General features: G+C 44.5%; 1 protein-coding gene across 1 annotated transcript; it reads left to right on the forward strand.

The window, feature by feature from the left end:
• The first annotated feature begins 11,109 nt into the window (after positions 1-11,109).
• LOC130570365 (olfactory receptor 13H1-like) lies at positions 11,110-14,861 on the forward strand. Its single transcript, XM_057360637.1, has 2 exons — positions 11,110-11,821; positions 13,915-14,861. The coding sequence occupies exons 1-2, from the start codon at positions 11,698-11,700 to the stop codon at positions 14,859-14,861; spliced, it is 1,071 nt and encodes a 356-aa protein (XP_057216620.1). The 5' UTR covers positions 11,110-11,697.

Consider the following 14,861-nt stretch of genomic DNA (forward strand, 5'->3'; position numbering starts at 1 on the left):
ATTTTATTCATTAGCATATTTATTTGTTGTAGGAATCAGTCACTCTAATGACAATTTTGTATACCTTTACATAAGTGTTTGTCTATGTCTATATGATGTACAGTCAAATATGTGAGAAGCACTGATCACGGAATGACTCGAAAGAGGGGACAGCCCATAATCTGAACCCACCAAATCGATAAGATCAGCAGTTTGTTTTAACTTAATTATTGGTTATACAGATATTAATGTACACATAGCAAATGAAATCACAAATGGTGAAAACATACAGAGCATCAAAAAAAGCAAAAGTGGTTACCTTTGTGATTTATTTTTTATAATCATTTTTAGGGGCAGATTTGTTCTCAGTTTTCAAACTCCTGGCCAATTTTGTGCTTCAAACTAAAAACTAAAACATTATTCAGTGTATGATTTTTTATTAAAGCTACAAATGTTATTGAGTCAAGAGCAGTGAGTGATTCTCTCTTTTTCTTTTGTTTTATTCATATAAAGAGCATCAGGAATATCAGGCTGCTGTCACTTTTAGACCTAATACATGGATCCAATACTGTACTTCCTCACTATTTACAGTATGTTCACTTAATGACACTTAAAGTAACAGCCACATTTATGAGAAAACCTACCAGGCATTTGACATATCTTTTTAAGTATTTCAAAGTAAAAATAAGCAGGTGACTACTTTCAGACTGCAATGGTGCTTTAAATGCCTTGACATCTCGAATGCCACTAAGTTCATGGTTCCATTTGGTGAGCACCTGTGTGTTGTGTGTAAAGTGATATTCATAGATGGACAACATATTCAGATACAGCGTAACTGAAAACAGAACCTCAATGCAACCATCTGTCCTTTATCTGTTTTTGATCAATTATATATTTATAAAAAAAAATTAAGGTTTGGATTTTGATTCAGATCTCCATAGAAAAGTGTACATGACAACTTCCAGTGTTAGGCAAAATCCAATCTGATTGCTGTCCTCTAGAAAGACACACTTCCGAAGCATCTTGGACCCTGAAATTTTGGACATAGAAACTGGGGGCCGCACATGGTGTATGTGACCATTAATGGCCAGTTCAGAGATTTTAAAATTCGAAAAGTTGTGTACATTAGCTGCCTACTGACTGACTGTCAAAGAAGTTATGACTGGGACTTCCTGTGACTCAGCAAAACCACCGGAGGTCCCAGTCGTAACTTATTTGACAATTGCCCCATAGGCTTCCATTGGACAATACTGTAAAAGGTAATTTTTTAAGACTGTAAGCAAGACTTTTAGATGCCAAACCTACGGTTACGTAAACCAGAAGCACCTCAAATGGGTTTATTGTACACTGTGGCATGTTAAACTGCTTATTTTCCATACAAATGCTTTTTCACAAAAATAAACCTCTGCTCAGCCCTTTCGGTTTAAACATGCTTTATTTTTGTGCAAACTCCCAGAGGCTTTGAACACTCGTCCATCACAACCCCACGCACAACATATTCAAAGGCCGTGCCCCAAAGGACGTCTTCATCGTCAGATGAGAAAGACTGCCGTCTCTGAGGGGCTCAAAAGGCCATACAAAGGCCCAGTAGGACCACATTAAGGTCCCAAGAGGGTACTAAACCTAGTGGCGGGGGCTGTAGCCTGCAGGACGGTCTCCGCCGGCGGCAAGCAACTCAAGGTCTCCTCGTCCCGTCCAGGGGCCAGACGTGGATATTCCAGAGGCCTGGTTTGGGGTGCCACACCATGCCCTTCCCCTGCGACAGAAAGTCCTTCGTCAGGGTAATCGGTCAGGGGGGAACTGTCGTCAAAGCCACCAGGTCTGAGAACCAAGTCTGGTTTGGCCAGTAAGGCGCAACTAACAGTACTTGGTGTCCCTATTCCCTGACCTTGCATAGGACCTGTCATTCTCCGCGGGGTGTCCCCTGACGAGAGAGCACATCGGCTGTCTGGTTCAGGTCGCCTGGGATGAAGGTGGCTCGCAAGGACTTGATCACCTGCTGACTCCAGAGGAGGAGGCGTCGGGCGAGTCGTGAAATCTGCCTTGGTGATTGAAGTCGCCATGGCAGTCATGCTGTCCGACCGGACTAGCAAGTGTTTGTGCTGCACGAGGGGTTGGAACCTCCTCAGTGCCAAGAGGACAGCCAACAACTCTAGGTAGTTGATGTGCCACCGCAGCTGGGGACCCGTCCACTGCCCCGATACTGTGTGCCCGTTGCACACGGCACCTCACCCCAGCTGTCGTAACCACAACGCGCCTCGAATCAAGGGGTGAGGGTGCGAAGGCACTGAGGTGCCACCGTAATGCGCCTGGTGCCAGTGCCACGCTCTCCAAGGAACACGACCCTGAAACCAGTGCTGAAGCGGTCGCATGTGCATCAACCTGAGATGGATAACCCCTGTAGAGGACGCCATGTGCCCCAGGAGCCTCTGAAAATGTTTTAGCGAGCCCGCTGATGTCCATCTAAAATGTTTCAGACAGTTCAGCACCGACTGTGCACACTCGCTGGTGAGACGCGCTGACATAAGGACAGAGTCTAGTTCCATACCGAGATAAGAGGAGCTCTGAGCTGGGGAGAGCTTGCTCTTCTCGCGGTTGATGTTGATGGGAGATAAGGCAGCCTCTACGAGTTTGGTAAAAACTCGTGGAGACAGGGCCAGACTGAAGGGCAGGTCCTTGTACTGATACACTCGTCCCTCGAAAGCGAACCGTAGGAACGGCCAGTATCAGGGGAGGATGGAGACGTGGAAGTACGCGTCCTTCAGGTTGATTGCCACGAACCAGTCTTGGTGACGAACCGACTCCAAGATGCACTTCTGCATCAGCATCCTGAACGGCAGCTTGTTTTGGTGCTTGTTCAGGGAGCACAGATCCAAAATAGGGCGCAGCCCCCAACTTTATTTGAGGACTGTGAAATATGGGCTGTAAAACCCCGAAGACATCTCGGTTAGAGGGACGGGTAACCTCGGCCCGAAGCCCGGGAGCGTTCTCCCCTCAACCGAGGTGTGGAGAATGCCTCGAAACCTGGGCGGGCGCCTGGCAAAATGGATCGCATAACCGAGACGGATCGTTCTCTCTAGCCAGCGTGACGGGCTGGTGCGCTCGTGTCAAGCACCCAAGTACCGTGACAGCAGAACAAGAGGGACGATCTGCTTCACTGTGCCGTGGGGGGTGGTTCAGTGGCTGACAGAGCGGTCACCTCTCACAGGGCGGAACCCCGGGGAGGTTGATGGCTTTGCTGACTTACCTGCCTGGTGTTACCGCCGGCCAACGCAATGTCAAGTAGAGATGTGGAAGGCAGCGAGAAGTTGTGTCGCCCGGTGCACCGTCGTATCGAGAGTGCTGCAGGGAAGCCCGGAGAGAGAGAAGCTCTTTTAAGAGAGAGTGGGCGCCCGGCCCTAAAAAGGTCCCGGCTTGGGTGGGGGACATGGCAGGCGGCATCCCACTTCGACCCGCCGGCTATGACCTGGCTGGGGGGTTCGGGCCCGTTGTTACTCTCAATCCCCCTGGCTCATCCAGTCAGGGCCGCTCTGTCTCCTAGGGTAAAGGCCCTCTACCGCGGGGATCTGTATCTCTGGTGGGCCGTCGCTTGGAGGGCCCCAGTACCAGAGGGGCCACCACGGGGAGGCGAGGCTGCTGGGGGCAGGCTGCACTCGGGACCTCGACGACCAATAGGTGGCCGGGTCACAGCGGAGCAGTCTGCTTCTTCACCATGGAGAGCATCCACGGTGTCACCACACAGCTCCGCTTGCGAGATGGGCGCATCTAGAAGGTGAGTCTTCTGAATGTCACTATGCAAGGTTGAGCCACAGATGTCTCCCTTGGACCACTATTGTGTACGTCGTCCGAACCAGAGCACTCACCATGACCTTCGTCGCACGAGGCGTGAGGCGGTGTGCAGCCGGGTCGTTCTTCCCATCAACCGGATCCCAATGCTTTGACTTATGACCCGATGGGTCACCATAGCATTATGAACCCCGCCATAGCGTGGTGGGCGGAGGCAGTTTAACCCAGAGCATCGTAAGTCTTCGACACGAGTGTCAAAGAGCTTACATGCCCTGGAAGGGAGCCTTGGTCGACCCCTCCAAGTGGCAGCGTCTGCGGTGCACCGCGACTGCACATTCCACCTGGAGGACATTAACATATCCCTTAGCTCCCCCACCATCCAGGGAAGTAACAGCTCCTGAGCCCGTCAGACTGGAATGTGCCACCAACGGCATATTCAATGTCTTTGTGAGCTCCTCATGCATCTCCAGGGGCCTCATGTATCAACGCCACGTACACACAAAAACTTTGTGTATGCCAGCTTTCAGGCCCACGGTGGATGTACTAACAGTGAAATTAACGTGAGAATGTGCGTTCCTCCATGCCAACATGAAGTCTGGTGTGAGTTTTTTTGTGCGTACACACATTTACAGCTTTGTCCGTACGCAATGTTTTAGTATGGTATCAACGCAAGTCTTTGTACATGAGGCCCCAGGTCAGGGCCGGGCAAGCACGGCCGTCATCTCTGCATTGCCGGGGTGGGAGCTCCAAGGGGTCTCCACATCCGATGCCAGGAGGTAGCTGTCCGACGTTATGACAGGAAGTTCGTCCCCATCCCGTTGTCGAGTCTGCCCGCTATGGGACGGTACACCACCACCCAACAGAGACGAGCCGGGTCCGTGCCAGGGCACGGATTGTCCACGAGCCGAAACTGGCGGAGTGACATCCATGGGAATCCCCAATCATGCTCGCCGAAGCGGTCGACCTCGCCAAAGCAGCAGTCGAACTCGCTCGGGAAGCAGAAGGGGTTGCGGCTACATTCCAGAGAACGTATCCAACCGTGACCGCAACACCTTAATCGACGAGCCCTGCCACTGCATGCTGGAACCCCAACATGCAATACAGGTGTTGTACCCGTCGGACTTGGGGATGAGTCTGTAATACCGAAGAACTCCGCTGCGAGACATGCCCGAAGACAGCGCAGACTGTGGGAGGAAATTTGCTCTTTTAGAAATATCTGCGGCTCACTGCCGAGATGCCCAGGGGAAGTCCGCCACCAAGAGGGAGAAATCCGCTGCTTCGCGTCGTAAATCCAGCAGTCTGGAAGAAATCTAGAAGAGATGGAGCGCTTGACATGTACGTCATGCAGGTTCCGAAGAACAAAAGATGAGTGAATGGCCACCGCCACCTCCCTTTTAGAGAGGAGGCCCCAGGAGCCTGAAACTTTGCAGAAACCAGCGGACCCAAGGAAGACAACGAGCATAGGTGGCAAGGGGGGCGTTTTGGCATCTTTTGGACGTTATGTCATGACTAGGCGGCAAGGGGGCACCAATAGGCACCCCACGTACGTGAGGAAGACTACGGTGAGTGTAGGCAGTGATGTGATGAAGATTAGGCAGTCAGGGAAATGAACAGGTCATCAGTGGACAGAGGAGTGGTCCGGTGCAGCCACAGCACCTTTAGTGTTGTCCATACGGTGCCTCTCCGGGAAAACGGCCCCTTGCTGTGAGTTAGGGAAAAAAAGTCCCAGTCACCATAAGAGTGCACGTGAAATGGGCGTACAATTGAAGCATACGAGCCCTCCGTCTGACTATTGGTACAATGGCAACTTTTATGAATGGGCTTTTGTCCACGAACTACCCCTTGCATTTTTTTAGAGAGCTTATTAATAAGTTCTTCACACAAGTGATACACAGCAAATCTTTCACTTTGAATTGTTTTCCACTTAAAAACATTTTTCAAAATTATCAGCTTGACAAAAATTATTTTTTGTAAATTCTTTACAAATGTTTTCCCAAGTATTCAATTTAACACAGTGTAGCGAGGAAGGCGGGACGAGAGCCGTGGGGCAGGAAGGCGGGGCCGGTGGCGTGAGTGATAATGAGTATCAGCTGTACGCGCACCGGTCCCGCATGCCTCACGGGGAGCTAGGGAGCATAAGAGGACGAGCGACGGGACTGCCGACGAGAGAGGACCGGGCCCGGAAATGTTAAGTTTTATTTATGTTTGTGTGGCCGGCAGTCGACCGTGAGGTGGCTGCCGGCCCTTTACTTTCGTGTTATTGTTTGTTTATTTTGATTAAAGTTTATTGTTTAAATGTTCGCCGGTTCCCGCCTCCTTCCTTCCCTACTATTGAACTTTGTTACACACAGATACTCAGAGTGATACCATTTCGTCTAAATAATACCAAACAGAAATATCAGCCACTTTTTCCTCAATGCTAACGTTTACACATCATTTGTCAACCAATCATTTAGATTTAGAGTATTAATTTTATGTAGAAATAGATATACGCTTTATTACAATAATAGACTTTCAGTCACAATAACCTATACAGGGGTAAGATTTCAAGCAAGTAATATTCAACATTCATACCAGTCCCTTTATTCGTATGGGGCTCATGTACAAATATATCCTTGTCTCTTTATTTGCAGGGCTTATACATTCAAACTGTGTCCCTTTATTTAGAGGGCTTATATGTGCATACAGTGTTTCCCCTACCATTACCTTAGGGGGCGCCCCACCCCTGCAACTGCACCTCCCGCCCTCCTTGAAGGTCAAGTTAATTAAATTTTTTATGTAGCATTACATCACAAGAGAAGTCATTTAAGGTTACCTTTCCTATATAACATGTCTATACCTTGTTCTCGTACTAAACAAACTAAATAGCATTATGTTATTTATCTTATTTACATGGCGGCATGTCATTTCTGTTTCTACATGGTCGCGCCTTTACAATTCTCCACACACACAGACACGTGCGCACACATACACAGGTAAGCACACTTTCACCAGCAGACAGAGAGCTCGTGTGGGAAAATATGTCGCGTCAACCACCTGAAAAGCAGATAAAAAATTGTGTTTTTAAACGCTCCCAGGGTGGTGAAAATATGCATGCCCTGCCCCTGACAAGCAACAGTCCAGTTACCACCGGATGACAGGTTTTCCCCCAGCTTATCCTTCATTCCATCCGGACCGCAAGACACAATGAACCATTAAAAAAATCAGACTATTTCTTTGGTTTAAATTGAGCAGCGCGTGTACATAACGCGCACTCAGGGACATTTATGTTGATTATATTTTGCCGTTATATCCTCTAATATCTTTATTTAGCGCCAAACGCACTTCATTTGAACCCTTTTCGCTCCGTGAGCCCTGCTTCTCCCACCAAAGACACTTCACATACACCAAGAGCAGGTAAATAAATGGACACTTTTTCTGTAACGCTTAAAGGTACAGTGTGGGATGTTTTGTATGATCTATTAACAGAAATGCAATATAACATACAAAACTGTGTCTTTAGATGTGTATAAAAACCTTACGTAATGAAAACTTATGTTTTTATTACCTTAGAATAAACCAGTTGTATCTACATAGGGGGTGGGCCTATCTACATGGAATTTGTTATGTTGCGCAGCCATGTTTTGTACAGCAAGCTCTAACGGACAAACAGCTCTACAGAGCGCGTTTCGTATATGTTGGTCTTCGTGTGTGTTTTTAGACGCAGCTTGCGTCATCACTGAGTTGAAGACGCACAAAGTAGTAAGTCGTAGTACGGAGAGGAGGAGTAGTCGACGTCTAGCTGAAGCAATTGATTGTTCTCTCTTAGAAGTTTTGATAAAATGGAGGACCATGCGTATTGTGCACAAGAGCCGACAGAGCGTGAATCTCCGTCGTCAAAGAAGCGCAAACGTGATGCTGCCAGACGAATTAGAGACAAACGGCGGCAGAAATCCAGGATAAACATCGGTGTATCTATTACCAGATGGAAGGCACTGTTGAAAGACAAATGTTTTCAAGGCGACGCCGAAGTTGCCTGTTTTCTGCTTGACTGGTTAGATAATTCAACATTTTCAATGTTTCCACTTTTTCAATGTTTACCAAACAACTGTTTTGTTGAAACGGTAACGTTAGCATTTTATACCAATGGCCATATAACCTCCGAATAATAATGTTTCTCCGTCCCTGCGGTACGAACTCCGGTTGTTCCTGACTTTACAAAGGGGGAGACAAACGTCTACTAACTTACACCTAACTGTCTATGTCGCTGTCAGATCATACGCTTTGAACAGCTTTGCTATTTATGATTAGCTAACTTTAGTTACTTCACTACTCTCAGCGTGTACTAGATAGCAAACAAGAAATATATCTAATTATAGAATTGTAACAATAACTTTCGCAATAGAATACATGTTAAATGATTAATTACGTTAATATATTGCCTTACCTGCTTGTATCACTGCTATCCGCTGTCTCGGTAGACGACATCTTTTTTTACTGTTGCGGCCTCCGTCGTAATTCGAAAGGGAGGGATGGGCAAATGACTCAGAGATTCGTTTCAAAACTATAATACAAAGCTAGTGGCCGCTGATTTTCAAGAACTGCGCCTTTAAGTAAACGGAAATGCAGCAGTAATAAAGTATTTTTAGCTGTCAGTCAGTTTACTGTTTGCTATATAGGTTTGTGACAGATTATAAAACATAACGTCTTGTATCTACATATAGCACTGATGATATTAATAGCATAAGTAATCAGCATGTTAAGAGCATTTCATTGTGAATCATGTTTTAATTGGAAAGAATATTTAGAATCAGTTCTAGTATGAATGGCATGGAAAGGCTGTTAGTAACTTTGCAAGTACTCCTGCTCATGATATATTTATTTCAGTTGTTACATTTTGTTGTCAGTAGTTTTTTAAATATTAAAATAGACACTGGGACATCGCTTCAGCACCAGAGCCTACAACACATTTTCTCAGTTACCAGACCTTCTATGTTTCATACAGACTGTGGCTATCAGAATATAAAGTAAATGGCCTGATAAAACATTAGATTGATTGATTGATTTAACATTATTTATATAAAAAAAGTATTGTCCGGACCTCCGCCGCAAAAAATATAGAGATCGCATTTTCCCCTTTACTCTTTTATTTTAGATTTTTTCTATTCAATTTAGTTCGATGAATTTAGAAGAACTTAAAGTGTCTCACCACGAGCAATCTCTGGCAAACAACACAACCTAACTATGTAAGCAAAAACTGCTTACCTTTGGCCAATTTTATTTGTCCAGAACCCGCTTGCCGTGGTCCACTTTACTCTTCTTTGCCGGGGTCGGCAAAATGTTGTGATTTTCTCTTGAAGAAACACTCGAGTCTCGGGTTTTGATGCCAAAAGATAGACTTTATTGTCAGGGACAACAAAGCCGAGTTGGTTTGCAAAGCAACTGACTTCTCTTCATTCAGCCTAGCTTAAATACACGTCTTCTCACGCACATGCCAATATTATTAATTACCCTAGGAAGAAGGGGTCTATTCTCTGACAGCCCAATTTGGTTACAAACACATGCCAGAACAAGAGGCCTCTTCTGTTACCTACTGATTAGTTAATCTTTCTTCCTTAGTAGTTATCAGTAATGACTACATGTTAATGCAGCACTAACCATTTGTTCTGCATTAGTTTCTGCATAACGACCTATTAAGTATGAAACAGTATTACAAAGTGTTATCAAAATATTCTACATCTTCTCTCTACGGTTTTCAAGCATTGGTCCACCCCATCGCTGCTACGTCTGAGATTGAAGTCAACTCCTCCTTGCAAGCCATTAACAAAGCAAGCCAGAACCACAAGGCCCCTTATCCATGTCCCTACTAAACTCGTACCGTTACGCCGGCCCATGTGAGGAAGGGCCTCTGGTCATCAGGCGCGCTGCTAGCCCCCCTCCACCGCTCAGCACCAGACCGCAGTTTTCCCCAGCGCGGCGCCGCCCACCACCGGCCCAAGCCGTCCTGGCAGCGTAAGTATGACTCCGTCAGTGGCTCAGGACAGGCCCAGACGCCCTTCTCTCACCCCGCTTTTCCTTTTCCACTACCTTGCTCCAGGGGGCGACCCAAGAGTGAGGTTACCCCCACAAGCCTCTCCGGCCCATTATGTTGCAAACTATTATGTCGTATTCGTGCCTTTCAATGACGCTAATGCCGTTTACAGTGACAATAGCAAGAGTTATCCTAATATCAGCACAACTGAACAAGCGATCAATGTTATACAGTTTAATAAACACAAAGTTATTAATAAATAGCATTAAATTACAGTTTTTGTGCTACTGCGCCAATTCCAACAGTTTAAAACAGAATGCTTGCGTTTCTCTGAACAACAACAGCGGTGTTTCGTTTGAAATGAATCCTTGTTTCAAACGATTTGGACGAATCAGTAATTCAGCGAGTCACCGAATCAGTTGAATGTTTCACTGCTGTTTCACAAGCCTATCATTGCTGTACAGATAAACTGTCGCACAGTTATTCCTTCGGGAACAGTGTTGAAGAAATACTTTAGAATTTACTTAAATATTTTATGAATCACTACTACTTGCTCGCACTGTGATACAATTTGGAATTGTGATACTCCAGCTGGTATACACTGTAAAAAGTAAACATGGGTGTTTGTTGGAAAGCCAAAACTATTTGAGTGTATTTTACTTATTCTTTTGCTTTCCGAAACGTAACTCAGAATTGTACACTTTTTCAACTTAACCGCACAGACATTCTCGATTACTCAAATTTCTCACTTTTAGCTAACGTAAAATTTCCCTTTAAGGACCCACGTTCTCTGACGTCATGACGCACAGTTTTATCCTGGCTGTGAATTTTTCTGATCAGTGGCCATCTTGTTTTTCTCATCGGACTAGGATGGAAGGTAGGTTGGAAGTTTGTTTTAATTAAAATATTAGATATTTAGATATTAGGTATATACCATACTCTGTATTTTATTAATACATAATACAGCCAATGCTCAAAAAATCTGTTCTATTCACTCACTTCTTTGTTTTTGTTGGCAGACAACAACAGTGGCGATCGGTGCCTCCTCTTCAGAGGAAGCAGAAATTCAAAATACGCGTTCAGCGCTTCACGTGAACCTGTGTGCATCACCCATCATGTCAAAATACGTGCCTGCTGCAGACGCCTCGAAAGGGTTTATGATAATAGAGACGCTCGCATTCAGAAGACACTGCGTTAACACTTAACTCTGATTACACATGAGACTAAGCGAGTATCTAGCAAACGCGAGCGTCTCTTTTATTTAAAAAAAACCTTTCGACGTGTCTGCAGCAGGCACATATTTTGAAATGACGCGTCACACACATGACGGGCTAAATACATGTTTTGCCGAGCTTCGCATTACTGCTTCCCCGGAAGAGGAGTCACGGATCGCCACTGGACTACAACAATATGAAATGGTGAGCGAATGCAACCACTTAATGCTACACGTTAACCAGCAGTCACTTCAACTGAACCTCTAAAATCCATCCGGGTAACACTGTGCCTATTCATAGACAAGCCGCGTTCATGTCTATCCATACATTCATGTTTTTTTCCAGCCACGATTCCCACATTGGCGCGGCAACTACAGCCGCCCAAAAAGGCCTCTCCCAGTCGGAAATCCAAGCTCTTGGCCGCTGGACACCAGAGGCATTCAAAAGCTACGTCCGGTCGGACCGCTTAAATATAGAAGAGAGATGCCCGTCGGACCCTTATCTCCCGAATCATCTAACTTCAGCTCGCCCTCATCTCTCTAATGCCAACCAAACATCTTCGCTCTAAACTGCCACAGCAGCAACCCTTCATGCAGGAGCCCGTCCTTCCAGTTGCCTCTGCCACAGTAGACTTTGCTCGTCCAAAAGCCCGCATCGCAGCAGCAACCGCTCCCTCAGAGGCCAGTGCTTCCAGTTGCCTCTGCCACAATGGACTTCGTTCGTCCAGAAGCCCATATCGCAGCAGCGACCGCCCTGCCGGGCCTGCGCTTCCAGTTGCCTCTGCAGCAGCAGACTTCGCTTGTCCAGAAGCCCGTTCACTCGCACCGGTCAGGTAGGAACCGGCGAGCTCGGAGCCCACTCCCCGGACCGCACGCCAAATACGCATACCATTTCTATTATCTGCATAGGCAAACTCGTGAATGTGGATGCTGCTCAAAATCCTACCACACCACGCAAAATTAACTTCATAGAGACTGCAAGATATACAGTATTTATCTGTTTGTGAATAACGGAAAAAATATCCCATTAAAACAAGTCTTCATCTATTATTTTAACAGATACAGGAAAACAACAGATTTGCCAACGTCATATGGAGCCAATATTTGTTTAGTAAAGTTCAAAGACTAATCGCTTAATAAAAAATAACATATAAGATCAGGGTAACCTTTGAACTTTAGCTCGCGCATACAGAATGTACGCATCCGGTGTGCGAACCCCTTTGGGGCCATTCACATTTTGTGTCTATTGCGCGCATATTAATTATTTTAAATGTAGACGCACGGCAAGCATACAAAAATAAGCGCTTTTCACACTACGCTTAACCCCGGGTTATCATCATTCCAAACCCCGCTTTTAACCCCGGGTAAACAAACGTTTCACACTTGTAATTTTATCCCCGCATTTTACCAAGGGATATGAAGCCCTGATCCGAAGCAGGGTTAGCACCACTTTTGCAGGGTTAACCCTGCATTGCGGTGCCAAACGTGTGGAGTGTGAAACGAGGCAGGGGCAGAATGATACGACCAGACGCTAAGCAATGGACACCCAATCAAAAACTGAACAGCGCTTGCCTCATTTCACAAGCTGTGTAGAGTCACAGAAACTCCATGCGCCGTGTAAACAATCCTTTGAGTTTTTATTCATTTCAACAGGAGGAACACTGAAACTGCGCTCGTTAAAATTACAAACGACCTGCTTATAGCATCTGATAAAGGTAACATCTCACTCCTAGTCCTGCTTGACCTTAGTGCTGCGTTCGATGCTGTAGACCATAAAATACCTCTAGATCGCTTACACAATTATACCGGTATTCAGGGACAGGCACTACAATGGTTCAGATCTTACTTATCAGACAGACATCAATTTGTCCATTTAAATGGGGAATCATCAAATCAAAAAGATGATACTCAGCTATATATCTCTTCAAGACCAGATGATTCCTTCCAACTATCCATATTGGCAGAGTGCATCGAAGATATAAAACATTGGATGACTTGTAATTTCCTTCTTTTAAATTCTAATAAAACTGAAATATTACTTATCGGACCAAAGACACGTGAGCAGAATATTTTGGATTATAACCTGCAAATTGAAGGCTGCACTGTTACTCCAACAAATACAGTTAAAGACCTAGGCGTTATATTAGACAGCAACCTGTCATTTAGAAATCACATCAAAAATATACAGCAGTCAAAAATATTTGTATTATCTTTAATGAGCATCAGTATGCATACTTTGTTTTCACTGTTTTGTCTGAATGCTAGTGTATGGCAACTGCCATAATCTGCCATACGCAAACTCCGCCCCTGCCTTTAAGCCTAGTCTTAGACTAATTTAAATGTTACAGGTGTCTTGATCGAAAAACAACTTTTTAAAAAACTGCCCCTAGTGTATTTAAAAAAAAAAAAAGAAGTCAACAGTTTTCCAGTCACAGAAAAGAGAGTTTACTTTTAGGAATATGATGACAAGACAAAAGTTGTTGTGAGACTTATAAAATGGCCAGGTCACAGTATATAAACACTACACGGAGACAAACAGGATGAGCTCTTGAATCTCAGGGTTACTATCTAACCCACTTTGAGGAAATATATCGTCACATACTTAATTCCCAAATAATTCACAATTGGACAGTGACCGCCAATATTTCTTGGGTAACATGACAACTCTGTAATGTGTCAATAATTTTCCTCTGTAATATTTTAGAATTTGATTTTCAGCTTATAAAAATAATATTATTATATAAGTCCTTCTGTTAGATTCTGTAGAAAAGATCAAAGGCTTAACAGTAGCAAGTAAACAGTTTTACACTGTTCTGTATCGTGTTCGTATATCAGAAAATATGATGCCTACTAATGTTTAAAAAATACAATGTACTTTTGACAAAATATTAATGCTGTAATCACCCTTTCTCTATGTTTTCTTTAGGGTCACAGATGGACAACCTGACATTTAGATACAGCGTACTCTTAGTGGAAGGACTGAAAGTTACACCTCAGTCAAGCCAGCCTGCCTTTATCTTTCTTCTGATTGCTTATGTGGTTATAATGATATTAAACATTGGGATTGTGATTCAGATCTTGGCAGAAAAAAGTTTACATGAGCCCATGCACATTCTGTTCTGCCATTTACCACTGAATGATGTGATGGGGGCAACTGTTCTTTTACCACGCATGTTGAAGGATATTTTAACAGATCCCTCCGCGCGTTACATCACATACATGGAGTGTGTTTTTCAAGCTTTTTTTACTCATTTGTATGGAACAACATCTCACACTATACTCATGATCATGGCCTTTGACAGATATGTGGCCATATGTAATCCATTACGATATTCATCAATAATGACTAACAAAATGATTGTGAAATTATCTGCAGGAGCCTGGGGTGTTGCATTACTTCTGGTGGGAATTCTGATCAGTCTGTCTGTACGTCTGTCTCACTGCAGATCAGTGGTACAAAATCACTTCTGTGACAATGCTTCACTGTTTAAACTGTCCTGTGAAAATGTGGTGATCAATAATGTGTATGGATTAAGCTTTACTGTCGTATTATTTACCTTGTCAATTGGGTGTACAGTAATGACATATCTCAGGATAGCGATTGTTTGCATAAAAAGCAAAAACAAATCAACAAACAGCAAAGCCATAAAAACCTGTGGCACTCATTTGGCGGTGTATTTAATCATGTTGATATCTGGATTAAACATTATTGTTCTTCATCGTTTCCCTGATTACACTGAAACCCGAAAGTTATCAAGTGTATTGTTCCATGTTATACCACCAGGCTTGAATCCTATAATATATGGTTTACAAGCTAAAGAAATAAGACAAAGCATTTTAACAATTTTTAGGAATAAAGTCTATACTAAATAA

This window comes from Triplophysa rosa, linkage group LG19 (assembly GCF_024868665.1).
Source record: "Triplophysa rosa linkage group LG19, Trosa_1v2, whole genome shotgun sequence".
Taxonomy (NCBI): Eukaryota; Metazoa; Chordata; class Actinopteri; order Cypriniformes; family Nemacheilidae; genus Triplophysa; species Triplophysa rosa.